This window comes from Oxyura jamaicensis, chromosome 5 (genome assembly GCF_011077185.1).
Source record: "Oxyura jamaicensis isolate SHBP4307 breed ruddy duck chromosome 5, BPBGC_Ojam_1.0, whole genome shotgun sequence".
Classification (NCBI taxonomy): Eukaryota; Metazoa; Chordata; class Aves; order Anseriformes; family Anatidae; genus Oxyura; species Oxyura jamaicensis.
In genome coordinates, this window is record NC_048897.1 from 8,545,125 (window position 1) to 8,561,997 (window position 16,873).

General features: G+C 37.8%; 1 protein-coding gene across 1 annotated transcript in view; it reads right to left on the reverse strand.

Annotated features, from left to right (window-relative positions):
* Window positions 1–169: 169 nt before the first annotated feature.
* TPCN2 (two pore segment channel 2) overlaps window positions 170–16,873 on the reverse strand; it is a 30,603-nt gene continuing 13,899 nt past the window's right edge. Inside the window, exons 11-25 of the mRNA XM_035328465.1 lie at window positions 16,510–16,607; window positions 16,125–16,206; window positions 14,885–14,971; window positions 13,703–13,822; window positions 13,345–13,404; window positions 13,128–13,256; window positions 12,429–12,478; window positions 10,863–10,962; window positions 9,880–9,951; window positions 7,108–7,181; window positions 6,666–6,756; window positions 6,459–6,541; window positions 5,202–5,283; window positions 3,472–3,557; window positions 170–2,742 (exon numbers count right to left, since the gene is read on the reverse strand). Coding sequence (XP_035184356.1) covers window positions 2,664–2,742; window positions 3,472–3,557; window positions 5,202–5,283; window positions 6,459–6,541; window positions 6,666–6,756; window positions 7,108–7,181; window positions 9,880–9,951; window positions 10,863–10,962; window positions 12,429–12,478; window positions 13,128–13,256; window positions 13,345–13,404; window positions 13,703–13,822; window positions 14,885–14,971; window positions 16,125–16,206; window positions 16,510–16,607 — 1,293 coding nt within the window. The 3' untranslated portion in view covers window positions 170–2,663. The remainder of the gene's footprint in view (window positions 2,743–3,471; window positions 3,558–5,201; window positions 5,284–6,458; window positions 6,542–6,665; window positions 6,757–7,107; window positions 7,182–9,879; window positions 9,952–10,862; window positions 10,963–12,428; window positions 12,479–13,127; window positions 13,257–13,344; window positions 13,405–13,702; window positions 13,823–14,884; window positions 14,972–16,124; window positions 16,207–16,509; window positions 16,608–16,873) is intronic.

Below are 16,873 nucleotides of genomic sequence, written 5' to 3' on the forward strand. Positions count from 1 at the left end.
TATTTTAGGTTCTGCATTTTGAAATCAAGCAGTTGTGTCCCACCTGCATGTAACCCCTTCCACGCACCCAACCTCCAACTAAAAATGATAATAGGTACTGAACACAAGATAAATCAGTAGCAGAGAGAGGTGAGAAAAAAAGAATAAAAAAACAACACAGGAATCACTATAACACCTCAATTATTTTCATATTTTAAGAAGAAACTTCTTTTTAATAATACAAACCTCAAATTTTACCCAGTTACATACATTCATTTTCATTATTTATACAATTTTTGTGCAAGACTTGCAGTTATTTACATCTTCCAGTACAACTGCCTTTAGATACCACAATTTTATATTAACTTTTAGTTATACTTCCCATCTACTACATACAAGTGAAACAAGAACAAGACTAAGACTATTCCCTTTTGTCCAGATGTGAAAACTGCATAGTGGAGACAGTTATGAAGGTTTTGATAAACCCACACCAAGTCATGTTGCTTTGGCAGACTGTAGTAGAATGTAAAATGTAATAGTCAAAGAAAAAGCTTAAGAGACAGAAAAAAATAAAAAGAAGCTTTCCAGAAGCAAGCAAAAGAAGCTGGCCAGGTCAGGAACTGGCCACCTACTTACTTTTTGACAAGCCAAAGTGGCTTCTCAAAGTACTTAGAAAAATGGAAAACACACAAAAAAAAGTAGAGTGAAAAGGTAAACAGAGTATTTGTAATCCATTAACAGTGCCAATAAATTGGTGTTTTATGATTAAATGAAGCTAAAAGGTGTGGAAACTATCCTGCTGAAAAAAAAAAAAAAAAAAAAAAAAAAAACATAGAAGAAGTGTGCTGATACTTTTATCTACTTGCTATAACGTGTGTTCTAAGCTCAGGGCAGAAAATAAATACGGTAATGCCACTGAAACCTGTGCAACTAGGTTATTGAGTGGATTACAAATCAGAGAAAAGAGAGTGAACACAAAACAAGAGCAAGGCTTCAGATGCAAGATTACAGAAGTATAGAAAGATGGCTGAGTGTCTCAGCGCTCAGTTCAGATTTGTGCTACACATATGCCAACTACAAGACATGTATTTTTTTCCAAAGCACAAGGAAAATTAGTAGCAGATAAAGAAACACAAGAACCACTACATACCTTCTAAACAATGAGACAACAATGCAGAAATACCCTTTTGAGCTCAACTGCACCATTATCCCGGACTGTTTCCTGCATTAGGGAGAGGAAACTAAGAAAAGACTAATAACAAAACAAGAGAGGGAAAGCAAGAAAGGGAAAAAGTAAATAGGATGGAGCTTGGCACTTTCCTAAAATGTTTTGTTACCTAAAAAAGACCAGGTAATTCATAAATTTATGAAGAGCTATATTGCCATTTACCTTCCCCACACCTTTGTCAGTGCGGAGAATGACGGCAATGTCTATTTTAGTGACAAGTGTCTCAGTGAAAATTCCGTGCCCCAAAGGCTAGTTTCATTTTCACATATAGTAATTTTAGTTGGAATTGATTATATTCTTCATAGTGATTTACTAGTTCCATGACAAAGATTCAAACAAACACCTTTTTTTAGAGGAATACTAAGGGCTAATGAAAAGCATGCAGATATAACTTTCTGTTATTTCTCAAATTTAGATTTGTTGACGAAGTTATTTACACAAAAAGTACCACTCAGGTATACAGCAAGTAGCCACAAAACCATAAAAGAACATGATATTGCAACACTGGCTGAGCACTTTCAATTTCCTAGACTCAAAAAACTGAACTGCTAAAAGCTTTGATTATCCCATTCAGCCTTTTTTTTCCCCCTCCCTTTAAGTGGGAGACTTGCAGTGATTGTGATGCTACCTTCTGGCCAATGTTCCTTCCCCTCAGCTTTTTCATGGAACACAATACAGCGTAGAACAGGGCTTGGAAGGAAGATGAAGGAAAAGTTCACTAAAAAGCAACACCAGAGAATATCTACTCTAAAGGAGAGCTGCGTTTTATCACATTGAAAACCACAAATGCTCAAAGGTACCAGCATGGTGCAACTAGCATGAGCCCTAGATCAAAAACAAAGAAAGAGGTTTGAAGTAAACACTCCCTGTGACTATATACAGTGAATTTGTGTTCTAAAGTGATTAAATCCTGTAAATTATGAAAGATAGGTTTGTGACACATTTCAGAAAAATAGTGTTTCAGTCTCTCTATGGAAAGGTGAAGGATTTTGTTCTGGCCCTGCCTAATCCATTCCTGAATTGCAGGGCACAGCCCTCACTACAATCCTCTACCATAAAAGGCAGCTCCATTTTCTTGTGCTTTTCAAAGTAGCAGGCTTAGTGGTTACAAAGTTCATGTTTTAAAGTGCACTGTCATTTTAACACTTTACCATCTTAAAAAAGAAAATAAAATTTTGCGGTACTAACAGTTTATAAAAATAGTAGCTGCAATATTCCTCTAGAATTGCAACTTAAAACCAAGTCAAAATAGCAAAGATTCAAATATCTTTTTTTTAAAAAAAAAAAGATACTAACCAACAATAAAAAAATCTTTCTGCAAAGAATTACCAAGCAAAACCTTACATACTGTCCTGCAAGCCTCTCCTAACAGCACCTCACAGAAAATCCATCCAGTTTCTTCCAGCTGACAACCTCAAGAAAACAGAGGTCTAAATAAATCAGTCCTTCCCACCAGTCACCTACATAAGTGCAGGTGTGGATGCTGGTGCAGTTTTTCCATCAACTCTTCCTCTGTAGGTTCTTCCAAAACATCTCTACAAAGAAAAAGCATGAGTTGTTAGGGACAGCAAAGGGAAGTTCTCAGCATTTGTTTTTGCAATGCACACATTGAGATGCAGCATGTGCTCATTTCATTCTTGAAACAAGGAATTAAAATTACAATAAAGTTGATGCTCCCTAAAGATGCATCTACTTGCAAGTGATCCATCCTTTGCAGATGTGTCATGGAAACCAGCAGCTGTTTTCCCATAAGGAGCAGGGAAACAATTTCCTGCACACAGTACAATACAACTGAAGGTCAGTAAATTTGTTTTCCTGAAAGATCTCCCCAATGAGAACATGTTCCCAATGCTACTATTGAATATCCAACATGCACCAGAAGTTCTTCTACGTGTGCTTGATCATCATATATCAACTCACCACCCACAATTTCACAATAAGCCAAGAATTTGCATCACTTTCCTCATCTTCCCTTTTCTTCTACCTCTCAGCACAGCCCCCTCCACACACACACACACTTCCAACACCTCTTCGCCCACGATGCTATTGGCAAGAAGCATATAAAGGTTAAGGATAACAAGTCAGCTTAAAGGAAGCCTAACCAAAGCACATGCTGAATTTCTCCGAGGTAACAGATGAAACAGTTTGCTTCTGACAGAGGAAATAAGAGACAAGCACTTTACCCTCTTGCAACTAGCACACTAAGAGATGAACAACAAACAAAAAAGCATACTAAGTAGAGTATCGAGCCTAGTTTAACTCACCTGAACATTAGTTCAACTGTCCTCTGGTATTCAATATCTGAGAGAGACTCCCGATGACAGCGACGGTCCCACTTGTGGATAAAGTTCTGGAACATAAAAGAGACAGAAAGAAAAATCAAAGGCTACTTCTAATGACATCACTAAAGAGGTTATGTCAGATCAATACACTGGGAGGTGGGGAGTGGGACTGCTTTAAACAGTGGCAGTTTTCATTTATTGGCAGTAATTTATTAGTCATTTATTGACTGTGGATCACTATTCAAATCTGTTGTTCAGGAATGGAATAACTTTTTTTTTTTTTGAATAACTTTCTAATCACACTGAAAGAACAGCAGAACGAAAAATAACCCTGCTGCCTTCTACGCCTAGCAAGGACTGCCTCCCTGGGATAACTGTGTGAACTACTACTCACAAGAGTTCACCTGCTTTGAAGTTTTTCCTCTAAATATATATATGTATATATGTGTGTATATATATATATATATATATGGATGGATGGATGGACGTATAAAACATATTCTTAGTCCAGGAGTCACAAAACTCAGCTTCTGTTTTTTTCATCCTTCCCTATCCACTTTTAATTGTATGAATCAGTACCTACGAGCGGACAGACGGCTTAGGGGTAAAAGAGGAAGAAAAAAAAAATAAAAAAAAAGAGAAAAATAGTGATATCTTAGTGATATCCTTCTCTCTAGCTCCAGTTTGCTAGAACTGCGCTCTTACAGCAAACTGTGTCCAGAGCCCTTCAGAAGCAAGCATACAGAAAACTTCACAGGACTGGCCTCCTGTCAGAACTGGAAGTCTTTCCTAACATGCCCAGGGGTAAGATAGAGGCTTCGCATGAGACTCATCTCACCTGAATTGATCTGGTTACCATTCCACGTAAAGCGGTATACTTTAGTTCTCTATGCAATCAAAAAGCAACAACAAAAAAACACAACATCCATCACATCTCCAAAAGAGGAATTATCACTGGTTTTAAGATGGGGTGAAGTGCCCTCTAAAGATGTTCCATTTCTTCCATTAGTTATGCAAAGCTTATATGATTAACATGGATTAGATGGCTACAATTAATGTTCCTTTGTTGCCTTCACCATAAAAAAGCTCAAAAGACAAACTTTCAGAGGAGTACAGACACACAAGAGACCAACAAAACTACATGTTCATCATGGCATTAGCTAGGTACCTACGTTTCCATGACTTCTTTAAAAAAGAAGTCCTCTTCAAAACAAGTGATCAGTTCCAGTGGTCTAGTGTGGAACTGGGTAATAATCCAAACTGGGAGGTGGGAAGAGACACAGGACCACCAAATAAAACAAAAATGTAAAGCTTAAATAGTTTCATTTGCTGACAAATCAAATGCAAAAAATATTTGCAGCTTGGGAGTTAAATGCTAAAGTACTAATAATATTAAAGTACAAGAGAAGCATTTCTACAATATTTAAAAATATCACAACACATCTTTGCGGTGAGTTAGCTATAACAAAAAACATACACACCCAGTGAAATGCAACCAGATCTCTGAAAAAGTTAAAAAAAATAATAATAATAATACACAATTGTCTGGGAAAAAGAAAATGCTTCCTCAACATGTGAGAGAAGGAGATAGGGAAGAAGATTAAGCAAACATGCAAAACCAACTGGCATTTCCCAGAAAGTTCCCTGGGTTCCTTCTATACAGACCGGAACCTGTTGTCAGGATCCAACACCAAATAAACACACTTTCTTACCTCTAGAAGTAAAGCTACGAAGAGATTAACCCAGATGACAGATGAGATCAACCACCAGGCTACAAAATAGATCTTTGCCCACCTGCAGATCAGATTAACAGACAATAAGTAAAGTAGGCAGCAAATAACCTCAGCCTGAAAGTGACTGAAGACATGAAATTGAATTTTTAACTTGAAAGGTAATACTACTACTTTTCTAATGTAAAAGGAGATTTTAAACTACTACTAATAAAAAGTAATAATCTTAGCCTTTCATTAAGTTAAAAGCAAACAGATTTCTCCAAACTGATTTTCTCCACCCACTTAAGATACCTAAACAAACCCTGAAGGGACAGAAAAACAGCCTAGGAAAAGCTGTTCTGGATCACAGAAGAAGATCCATCTAGGCTAGTGTCTTTTGAGTGTTCAAAAGTGCAAACACGTGGAAAAAGTTCAAGAACATGACTAGATATCTACAAGGCTACCCCCTCAGAGCTCTCCTGATCTGCAACCATTTGCAGTTCAGAGATTTCTTGAACTAGAGGTAGCTTCCATTCATTGTAGATCCCAAAGGATTTCTTTCACAACTTGTCCAGTCTTCACCAGACCACAATAAACATTTATCACAAACAGCCTGTTGAATTCCACACATTAACTACATGCTGGGTGAAGAACCACTTCCTTCTGTTTGATTCAAACTGCTTGATTCAAGATGTGGAAATCATAAAATCGGGACTCCACAGAAATTTCGGCAAAAAACGGCAAATTTCCCAGGTTTACTGCATTAAGATTTCACCAACCAAGCATCAGAGAAACAGCTTCAACTCAGAGCCTATCCAGTTAATTCAAACATTCCCATAAAATAATGCAATGCATATGAAATATATGCCCAAGGTTCTAAGTCTACTTAATATTATTTAACCCCAAGGAAAATACAGAAGCAACCCAGAACATCTGACAGTGATTCATTTACATCTCTTCTGTGAGATTGGCTCTACAGTGAGAGCCACCCACCTACCTAATGCATGTTGCAAAACAGCTTAAAATTCACACTTACGCAATTCACACTTTTTTGGAGCAAGACAGCTACCAAACCAGTTTCCAATATCTTCTAAGTGGTATTTAGAAAGAAAAGAAATCATATTTAGAAAGAAAGGAAAGGTTAGCTGCATGCCTCTTATTAGCTTCTAGGAATTGTACTACGTGTATAATACTTGTTCATTTAATTTATAAGCTAGATTTACATGGCTCCATACTGGTATTACCACTGCTACTTACGGACTTGAGTATCTTGAGAACGCTTCCAGAAAGACTTGCCAGTTGTTCACTACCATCACATCCCAGAGAGTCACCACTGCTGCCTGAATAACACCAGTAAAACAGAAATTGAGTTGCAACATCACATGCAAAAAAGCCTCAGAAAATGAGGGAAAGGGACAGGCACAGAGGGAAAGAGGTCTGGATTCCATCTATGATCAGACTCACAGCAAAGTCATCAAAGTTGTTCGGCCAATATTCCAGCTGTTCATAGGTCCCGCACTGCAGAGTGCCATTATTATATGTTGTATTGACAACACTACAAGAGAATTAGTCTGATATGAGCACAGCTTTCTACATACTATACCTCAAAAAACAAGATTCCTGTGATTAATGTTAAGTACCTCATGTGCACAGAAAACATAGGAAATTGTTAAAATATTACAGCAACAGCAGGTTAAAATTTTGAGCTATAGATGAGCACACTGGCAATTCCAAAACACCAAGAAAAAACCTGAAAGAGTAGCAGATGAAAAGAGTCTGTGTGATTGAAAATTAAATTAAGGGGAGCTTCAAGAGCAAGAAGAAAAAACAAACACAAACAGCCCAGAGGTACAGTCGCAAATGCCTTTGAAAATCACAGTACAACTTTCTGAATAGTGATGCTTACCTGACATTTCCCATAGGAACCACAGCACCTTTAAACAGCATTATGCCAGTTATAGCAAATGCATAGAAAACCACCTGGAAGAAATATATTTAAGTATTAGTTTTGAATATTTCTGTCACTAAACAGGCAAACAATGCAATTAAATATGTAATTCACCATAGTTCCACAAGTAAAAGATTCTGGTCATGAACAAATGCCCAAACCTATTGAAGTTAAAATACTTCTTAATGTCTGGATGTTTTTTTTTAATTGCTTGCTCTTACTTTTTAATATTATATTTAACTTTCCATTGTTAAAATGCATTACATCAATTTAATTTATGATCTGTCAGAAAAAAAAAAAAAAGAAAAGCAGTACCTTTATGTACAAGGAATAATCTAAGTATTTGAAGAGCTTTCTATTAGATTCATTGAAGATCAGCTTTTACAAAAGCTAACAAAAGGACAAAAATAAGCTGGAATTACAACAGCAACTTCTTCTAAAATGTTATATTAATCTGAAAGACAAGGTTTCATAATAAAATGATTTTGGAACTGCAGTCTTTTTCTTGTTAGGAAAACACAAACCTCTTTTTAAAAAGAAAGCTTTTGCAGTCTTATGCAGTTACCTACTATTAAAATTTGCAAAATGACCTAAAAAGCTTGTTCTAGAAATAATCTATACTCCTCTGAGTAAGGAACCATTTGTTCTAGGACAGCCTGAGACAAGGTGAGTGATGAAATTGAAACGTCATTAGTCACTTTTCTGTATTTTGCTAGAAGACAGCCCCAAGAAGGTCTGGGAACAAAGGAAGAGAGTGCTCTGATCTGTGAATCACAGTATTTTAAATGCTACTGGAGTAAGTTGAAGCTGCCGTTCCACAACCTGCCAGAAGATGGGGCATCTGCCCTTGCTATAAAGTCGATTTTATTCTATGATATATTACACTTAAACAGACGTACTGCCTAACATATTAGCTAACAAGCTATGTTACCTTACCAGCATATGTTCAAGGCTAAAATTCGGAAAGCTTTTTTGCATCAGCAGGTAATGGAGTCGGACTTGACTATGGTAGAAGGTTCAGTGACAGCTTCTACTCAGCCTTAAGTAAAAGTAAGTTAAATTAATGGAAGTGGCAAACACTGTTGCAGAGTTGTCTCACAATTGGTGCAAAACTATAGTTGATGCTCCCAGCACAGAGGACAATCCGCAGAAGACATTTCGTGAGCATTATATCTTACATGCACACTAAAGCATCATTTCTAAAATAAAAGTGAAGCCTATTACTGCAGGCTCCTGCCATCTTAGCTATGTCTGTCAGGACTGCAAGGAGCCACCAGCAGAATTCTGTAGCTCAGGTACAGCCATACCAGCAGCAGCACAGCTTTGGGGTCCTACTGTAAAGCACAAGGGAGCTCACCTGATGAGTGCTTTCTCCCAGGGCTCTGACATATGGGCTCTGTCACGTTCAGCAGCAGCAAACATCAGTCACTGCCTCCCCAGCCTAGCCACCAAACAACCCTAGCAGCCTGTGACAGGGGTGACAAGCAGATGCATGCTCCTTTAGTGTGGTGTACTCACTTCACCAGGAAATCTCAAAATTACCAAGAGTACAGGCAGCCTTTAGACTGCCCATTGCATTGAGCAACCACAAGGCAGAGCAGCACTTTCTACAGTCACCTTGGGAAGACATAGGAATTTATTTATTTCCAATAATTGTCAAAAGTTTCCCATTACACAGAAGCTGGTCCTATAAATACAAGACTGGTATTTAGGCTCCTACAAACCCAAAGAGACTCCTACTTTTACCCGTAAAAGCTAATGTCCTGGTTTGCACACTCCTAAAGTATTTCTCACTTTTAAGAGTAGCTCCCAACAGCATGTATGACTTGCAAAGCAGAACTAAGTTTGTTACCGATTTATCTTTGCACAAGCCAACATTTTTATTTCAAATTGCAACACAAACCTCTCCAGGCCACAATTTAAGGTCCCTCCCCTACAGATGAATGCAGAGATTAGTAAGGACAAAAACCAGATATTCTGGATAAATTGCATGCTAAATCAGTTTTTGTTTTGATATACTAGAACAACTTCTTGGACAACACCTAATACACAGCAAAACCTTGCTCTTTAACCATTATTTCAAATTAAGGTATTTTAAAAAATAAGAACAACATAAAATAAAGAAACACACTCATTTGCTCTGTCAGGAAGACACAGTTGCCAATCCAGAAACTCAGGAGTTAGGAAATGTAGAGTTTATGTAATCAGCATCACACACTGTGATGCATCCTTGAATCATCCGTTTACAGAGTGTATGTTGTACACATCCAACACACTTTGAACACGATGGCAGGGACTTACACAAAACCTCGTGTCCAAACATGCCAGCCATCTTAAGACTTTCTCAACTGAGAACAATTATAAAGTTGTTTTGGTATTTAACATAAGCAAGCCAAGGTAAGGAAAGAGAGGCCACTTTAGAAACAGATGAGTTTTTCCTTGAAAGTAGAATTTCCAGCCTGAGACAAGTACTTTAGAGAAGTTTCAATAACCTTTTAAAGGCACTCCTGGAGGAAACTGGTAATTGAGGTCACTGCATGCTGGCCGTAACAAAACAGTAGTTTGTTACGGCTTTGCAAGACATGCTCTAGAGAATTAGTTGATGATGGTGAAATACTACAGTTCATGGAAACTGTCATCCAAAGACCCTGGTTTACTTTGTCATTTCCTTTCTTACAGACAGTGGTATAATAAGTGGTATGTGTTCATCAGTCTTGCTTTATGACTTACCACAAGGATTCCTGCAAAGGCTCTCAAGTTTTTTACCAGATCCAGCAATGTAGTAACAACCAAAGCCATGAACTAAAACAAAGCGGAATTTGAAACGCATTACATTCACCACACTTCAAATCTGTATCAAATTATCTTTACTAAAAGGACAAATAAATACTGATCAAGAAAGAGAGATATGTCTAAATGAGGATAGTCTTTTATAAAGTGGTAGCTGCATGAGATACTTAAAATGAACAAACAGTGCTGTTCTCTTTTTCATATGCAGCCATCATGCTAACTTCTAGGTACAATTAAGCTCCCGTGACCTAACAGGCTATATATAAAGATCAGAACAGGGAAAATAATGATCATAAGCACCCCTACAACTTCAGGGTGATTGGTATGGATTGAACAGGAAGCATGTCTATTTTACGCTTTCCACAGAAATTACACCAGGTAGATATTTATTAAGATACAAGTCCTACTCCTGATGTGAATTTGGACTTAGTCTTCAAGCAAGTCTAAGCGTGAGATTATAACAAACAGTCAGACAACTCAAACTGATTTCAGATTCTAGTACGGGAACTCTGGTATCAATACGCATAACTAGAAAGTGACAAAGAGATTAATTCCAAAACATTTACAGAACTAAATTGTCTGGCAGTAGCTGGTGAGAGCAAGCCCATCACCTCCTGAGTGCAAAGTTCTTCAAGGATTTCACATCCAGTCACTAGTTCAGACTGAAGCCCTTCATAAGTTAAGCAAGTATTTATGGATATGTTTCTCTACCCACTTTAGAATCCTAACTTCAACGGCAATGACATCAACAGAACTTCCCTGGCATTTCAATGGAGAAAATAACCTAACGAGAGTTTGTAAGGTGCTGTGCCTACTCAGGTGGGAAAGAACTGCAAGCTAGTACACAGTATTACAACAGGCTTTAGTAAAATGTATAATTTGACTAACAAAGATATCAGAAGTGTGGAGGAGTAAGCAAACACCTTCATATTAGGAATGATCCGCAGGAACCTGAACACAATTAGCATGTTCACCAATCGAACCATATCCCACAGTGATAACAGGCCCATGAACTCAGGTCTCCTAGGGAAGATGGAAGAAAATAATAAATCAGAAGAAACAACTCACGACAGAAAGACAGTTAAAGCTACCAAGCTGCAGATAACTGCAAATTCCCCACAGCTTCTACTTAATAACTGTGCCATATTAAAATTTGTTTTGGAAAAAAAAGAGGAATATTATTTCCTCATATAAACACTTTTTACATCCTATGACCGACTAGAGCACTGCAACCACTTCAGGGATCACCAGTACAAGAAAGAGATAAACCACAGATAGACCAGCAGAGGGCCAACAATATATGGCCAGGAGCTGGTGTACCTGCCCTGCCACTATAGCTTCAGGAACTAGGCTTACTCAGCCTGAGAAAAGACTGCTTCAGGGCACTCTAGTGACATCCTTCTATTATGTACAGAGAGGTCCCCAAGAAGACAGAAGCAAGGCTGTTCAATGGTACACAGTAAGAGGGCAAGGGATAACAAGCCTATGCTGAAACAAGGGCAGCTCACAGTAGATACAAGGAAGCACTTATCAACAACGAGGACAATGGGAGTCAATGACATTAAATTGTTAGCAATTAACATCCCTATGGCAATGCTTTTGAGTGATGGGAAAAAACAGTGTTCCACAATAAACTCACTGTTAGTTGTTACTTCACCTGGTCTCTTTATAGAGACCTAGTGTAATGAAAAAAGTTAACTTACAACATAACAAATATCCTGAAAAATTAGGGAGAGTCAGCAGTCCTAAAAGAGTGAGCTAGTATGAAGAGAAAGTATCAAAATGTGTTTTAAGTCCCCCCCTAAAAGTAAGATTCACAAAGTCCTCCAAAAGTCCTTTGCTTTCCTCTTCTGGTGTGTCTGCAGTTAATGCATTTTAAAAGTAGAAACTGTTACTTTTGTGGCTTTGATGATGAAAAAAGGTTAAGATCATAATCCAAGAACTGTTTGAACTTAGGAAAACCAAGATACTTTTACGTACTACTTTATTTCTAGTACAGATAAAGAGTTTAAAGATCTATGGGATTTTTCCAACTAAATTTTACAGAATGAAATAAAGCTCAGTCTTTAATCTACAGGGTAAAAAGGGGACTTGCTAGTTGTTTAGCAGTTCATAATTGGGCTTATGGACAGTCTGATATTGAAACACATGAGGTCAGTAGCTGGTTGTGTATGTTGTATCAAATTCCTCTTCCTGCACCTTTCAGAAGCATAGGTCTAAGATGTTATTTCAGATCAGATTACAAGTAACACAAACACAACCTTCTCTCAAAACACAGAAGTAGAACTCTCAAGATTTATGAAAAGATTAAATAATTTTCTTTCACTTATCCATTTTGCCTAGCCTTTGGCGATTATAATAGCAAAAACTTCTACTAGGTTTGGAAACTTATGGACAATTATAGCATAACGTGTATAAATGTGTGTGTGTATTCCCCTGACCCACCCTGAACTTCCAAGAAATTGCAACAGTTTGAGGCGATTACATACCAACCAGGATGAGGAAATCCATACTCTGCAAAAGTTGCAATCTCCAAAACCTTTAGATAGGAGGAGGGAATAAAAGTCAAAACTGTTTAACTTTGTAATTCTAAGTTTTAAAAATTACTTACATTTCTTGACAGGAAACATTTTTGAGAGCTTTAAGATACTAATTTGACCTAGTTTTAAGCTCTGAAATTGACATGTTTTTGACTAGAAATTCCCCCAAAGTAATCCAATGGTGATACATACAAGGCTATTGAATGAATTACTCTAACAGTGAATTTGACCTCATCTGCCATATGGGTTTCAGGCCTTTACCAAGCAGTAATAATAACCTTCTGCCACTTTTTAATTGAAAAGTTAGGTTTAGCTATGTAACAGAGTTCCTCATGTGATAACTCTAAGAACTGAATGTTTCCACGTAACATTAAAAAGGATAGTTAACAAGAAATCTTAACTTTTCCATCAATTTCAAGAAACCTACCTCCAAATAAGGGATGCGAAGAGTACCATTCAATACCAAAACCTTCATGCCAATGAAAACCACAATACTGGCTCAAGCTGTTTAACTCAGCACATTAAACAGTGCTGAATAAAGAACAATTCTACTAGCTCTTGCACCTCCTCATCATCCTAGACACCAAATCCAGGAATACAGAAGTTGAAAACACAAAACAATCAACCAACAACAAAAAAATATCTTACCAGCAAAATTGCAGTCAGAAGTCCATCAAACCTATTGCTTGGGTACGATAAGTATCTTTTCAAGCCCATCGCCAAGATTTTCAGCAACATTTCCAGCAGATAGTATAGGATGAAGAAGCAGTTGATAGCCTTCACCACCACCCCCAAATAATAAAAATGATTAGAATTAAACGCATCAGCAAAATGCAAAAAACATAGGAATACTGTCACATCTTACCCCCAAGAAGAAGTCATCTCTTTCGGAAGGCTGCTTATCTGCATCCAGCACCAAAACCACCTTAAAAAACAAGGAATCTTTTATGAATCCACTGCTTTACACAAAGCAGATTTTTTCGCATGAGAACAGGACATTCCTTTATACTTTACACAGATCTTTTCAAGCAGCTCAGAATATATTCCTTAACTGCAGGCCAGAATATAAGGCTTAACCAAGAGTATTCTCTAAGACTCTACATGACTAAGCATGCAAAACACAGATACCTACCACAGAAAGTAGTTATCACAACAGAGACTAAAAGAACAAAAACCGAACTGAATTTTTCAGCAGGAAAAAAATAAATAAAAGTCTTACTTACACAGATAGAAACAATGTTTGCAAGGGCTACAATATTCCCCAGGTAGCCAAAGTAAGGGTGGCCAAAGGCAAACTGCACTTTCTGCATAAAATGGGATTGGTACTCTGGACTGGGAGGATGCTGAAAAGACAAACACAAAAGGATTTGCTGATATGCAAAATATAAGCATTTTAATAATGATGCAGGAAAAAAAATATCAGATTTAACAGACTTTTTCAAAGCAAAACTTCACAAGGCACGTTGTAATTTTAACTACATTTAAATAGGAAGGTGCTTTCAAACTCTAGCTATTATCAGCAAGAGATTGTTTCTGAATTACAGATGGGTTGGTGATTATAGTACAATACAAGACAATGGCAAAGAAGGAAGGTAATCCAACCTCTTCAGTGTCCTAAGGAGGTAAACTAACCACCAGGGTGCTAATGTATACATTTCTTCCACCTCTCCCAATATTTGTCTCTCCCTTAAGAAATTCAAAAGTCTTAGTTCCATGTAAACATAGAAAAGAACATTTCTTAACCCTTACAAAGTTCATCTCTCCACACACACCATCTTCCTGTCCCCCAAGGGGAGAAGATTTCTTTCTGCCCATCTTCACCTGAAGAGGGACTTCAGCTGAAGTCCATATTTCATCCTTTTTTTACAGTCTGCAGAAAAGTCTTTGAATGTATTTGTTACTCTGCGAACACTAACATATGGTGGATATGCATTGTTTTAATATAGGGCTGTCATGAGATGGCAAATCCCTTGCATTTCATCAAAAAAGGATTTACTACAGACATACATGTTTCTCAAGAGCACTTTTTTCAGAAAGTCTGTGCTGGAAGCTTCCTCATTCCGTCATAATTAGCCTTCCTACTAAACAAAATAAACATAAATACAGCCCTCACCTATTTTGTCTGCCCAAGAAGGTTAAAAATGCTGTGAAAACAACCAGGATTTCATCTATTTAACACTACCTGGCAATCCCAAGCTAATGCTGCAAAAGCTCCCCAAAGCAATGCCATTTGTGACTGTAAGAGCAATCTATAATCAACTTAAAATCAGTGACACCTGATCATTCCCTGTGTTCAAGGAACTGTAAAATGTATTTAATTCTACACCTAGCATAATACTATCACTTATTTTTGTTCAAAACCATGACCACTTTTGTCACTTGATAAATAATTGTAAGGTACATACTTGCTTAATGGCATCTTTGTCTAGTTCTTCAAAGAGCTTCTGGAACTGGGTGGCAGACAGCTGGTCACCAGACCATGTTTTGAGTGACTTCACATGAAAGAGAAAATCAGATCAACACCTGCATTAGATCCATCTTCAGAACACGCGAGCACCCTCAGAGTATCTCAAAAGCCTAGGAATACAGCTGTAACACAGCCAGTACCACAAGGTATTAGAGCAAGCTTCGATATCCTTTGTTTTAATGCTAACATGCCAAATGACTGTGGGATTTGTTTCACCCTTTCTGTTTTCCCTCTATGGGATTACAAGCTTCTTAAGAAGGAGCATGCTCTAATGACATACTTGGATTTTTGGTCTCACCTAGTACTGCTATTCTGTAGAGATCCCAAGAACAAAGGTATGTTAGTTATCACTGTTTTGCAGAAATGACGACATGTAAAAATGGTATTATTTTACAAATTGTAAAATGAAGAAGACCCTTCCTTAGCATGCTAAATGCTAACTGCAACCTCAGTACACGTACCACTAACCAGAACTAAAACTTGGATTTGCGTACTTAAATAATGCAACTGACAGCTTGGCATAATTAGAGAGCATGGTGTTTATTTGCAGGCTACTCTGTTTACGCAACCCCTATCCCAGACAACAATGGGAAGCACACACGTACACTTCCTCATTCATGTACACTTCCAACCTTCAGACTGGAGCCAACCAGCTGCTGGCACGTTATTACCATCAGCTCTTAACTATCACTTTCTCTTGGCAGAAGTTCATACCTTATGTACTTCCAAAGCCTGCTGCAATTTTGTTCTTAAAAGGAACATTACTTTTGGGTAACACGCTCATACATACTGTTACTCCTGCAACTTCTATCTCCTGTCAGAGACAATTTCTCTGTCCTCTGACAATTATGGCTTTGTAAAACAAAAGTTGGCTTTGTAAAACAAAGAAAGTCTTCATTACCCTACACCACCTATGGGTGGATGCCCTCCTCTTCACAGTAACCACAGTAGCAGCAATACTGAGGTGAAATCATTGCAACAAAAACTGTCTCTACGCAAAGACCAACACACAAACAGACAGTGAGCTGTGCTTCTGCTTGTTATCTTAAAGAAAGCAGCATACAAGCAGCTGACCTGAAAGCTACTGCTCCTAGACCAGTTCTGAGATTAAAAGCACTCCAGTTTCCACAGCTGTCCCATCAGACATTTCCTAGCCACCAAAGTTTTAAAACTCCTACCCTCATGATTGCTTGCTTGCAGCGAGAATCCATTTCAACTTTCTGCAGCACTTGAAGCAAGGCCCCAACACTGACGTATGACCTATTTAAAAGAAGACAGGATGTGCTTAGAGGATGGGCCCTGAAACAGATAGCTATCTTGACGGCAGATGGTTGTTTCATTTTTTTTTAATTTTGGAAACACAGAAATAAAAAGGAAACAGACCCCATAAAAAGTCCCAGACAACAGGTTATAAATACTCACTTGAATCAATAATAAAATAAAAAGATAAGCAAAAGTGTCATTTTCTTCAAAAAGGGATCCTCAGTAAATACACTAAACAAGAGGAACAGAAACCTGCTTTTTTCTGCAAGGTGAACTACAGTTTCAAAATCCTCCACTTACTGTTCTGCATTAGCAGGAGCCTCTTTCAGGGAAGAAAGCACTTCAAATGCAGCCCGGATTCCTAGCCGTCTCCTGAAGAGGGAGGACTGAACTGATTTCTGTACAGTAAACACACCACAAAAGGAGACAATTTACTTACACTGGTTTAAAGGAAAACCAATTAGATAATATAAATGTGACCTGTAAACTATTTGCCTAGTCCTTAGACAAAACCCAAGGCAAGATTCAGAAAAGTCTGTATCTGTTCAAATAAAATTGCTTCCAAGAAGTCAAAAAGCTGTTTTCTTTCTCCTCCTGACAAAGTCCCCATCATTAGCCACTCTATTTAGTTGTTCAGACACCAGGTGCAACCAGACAGGCACTC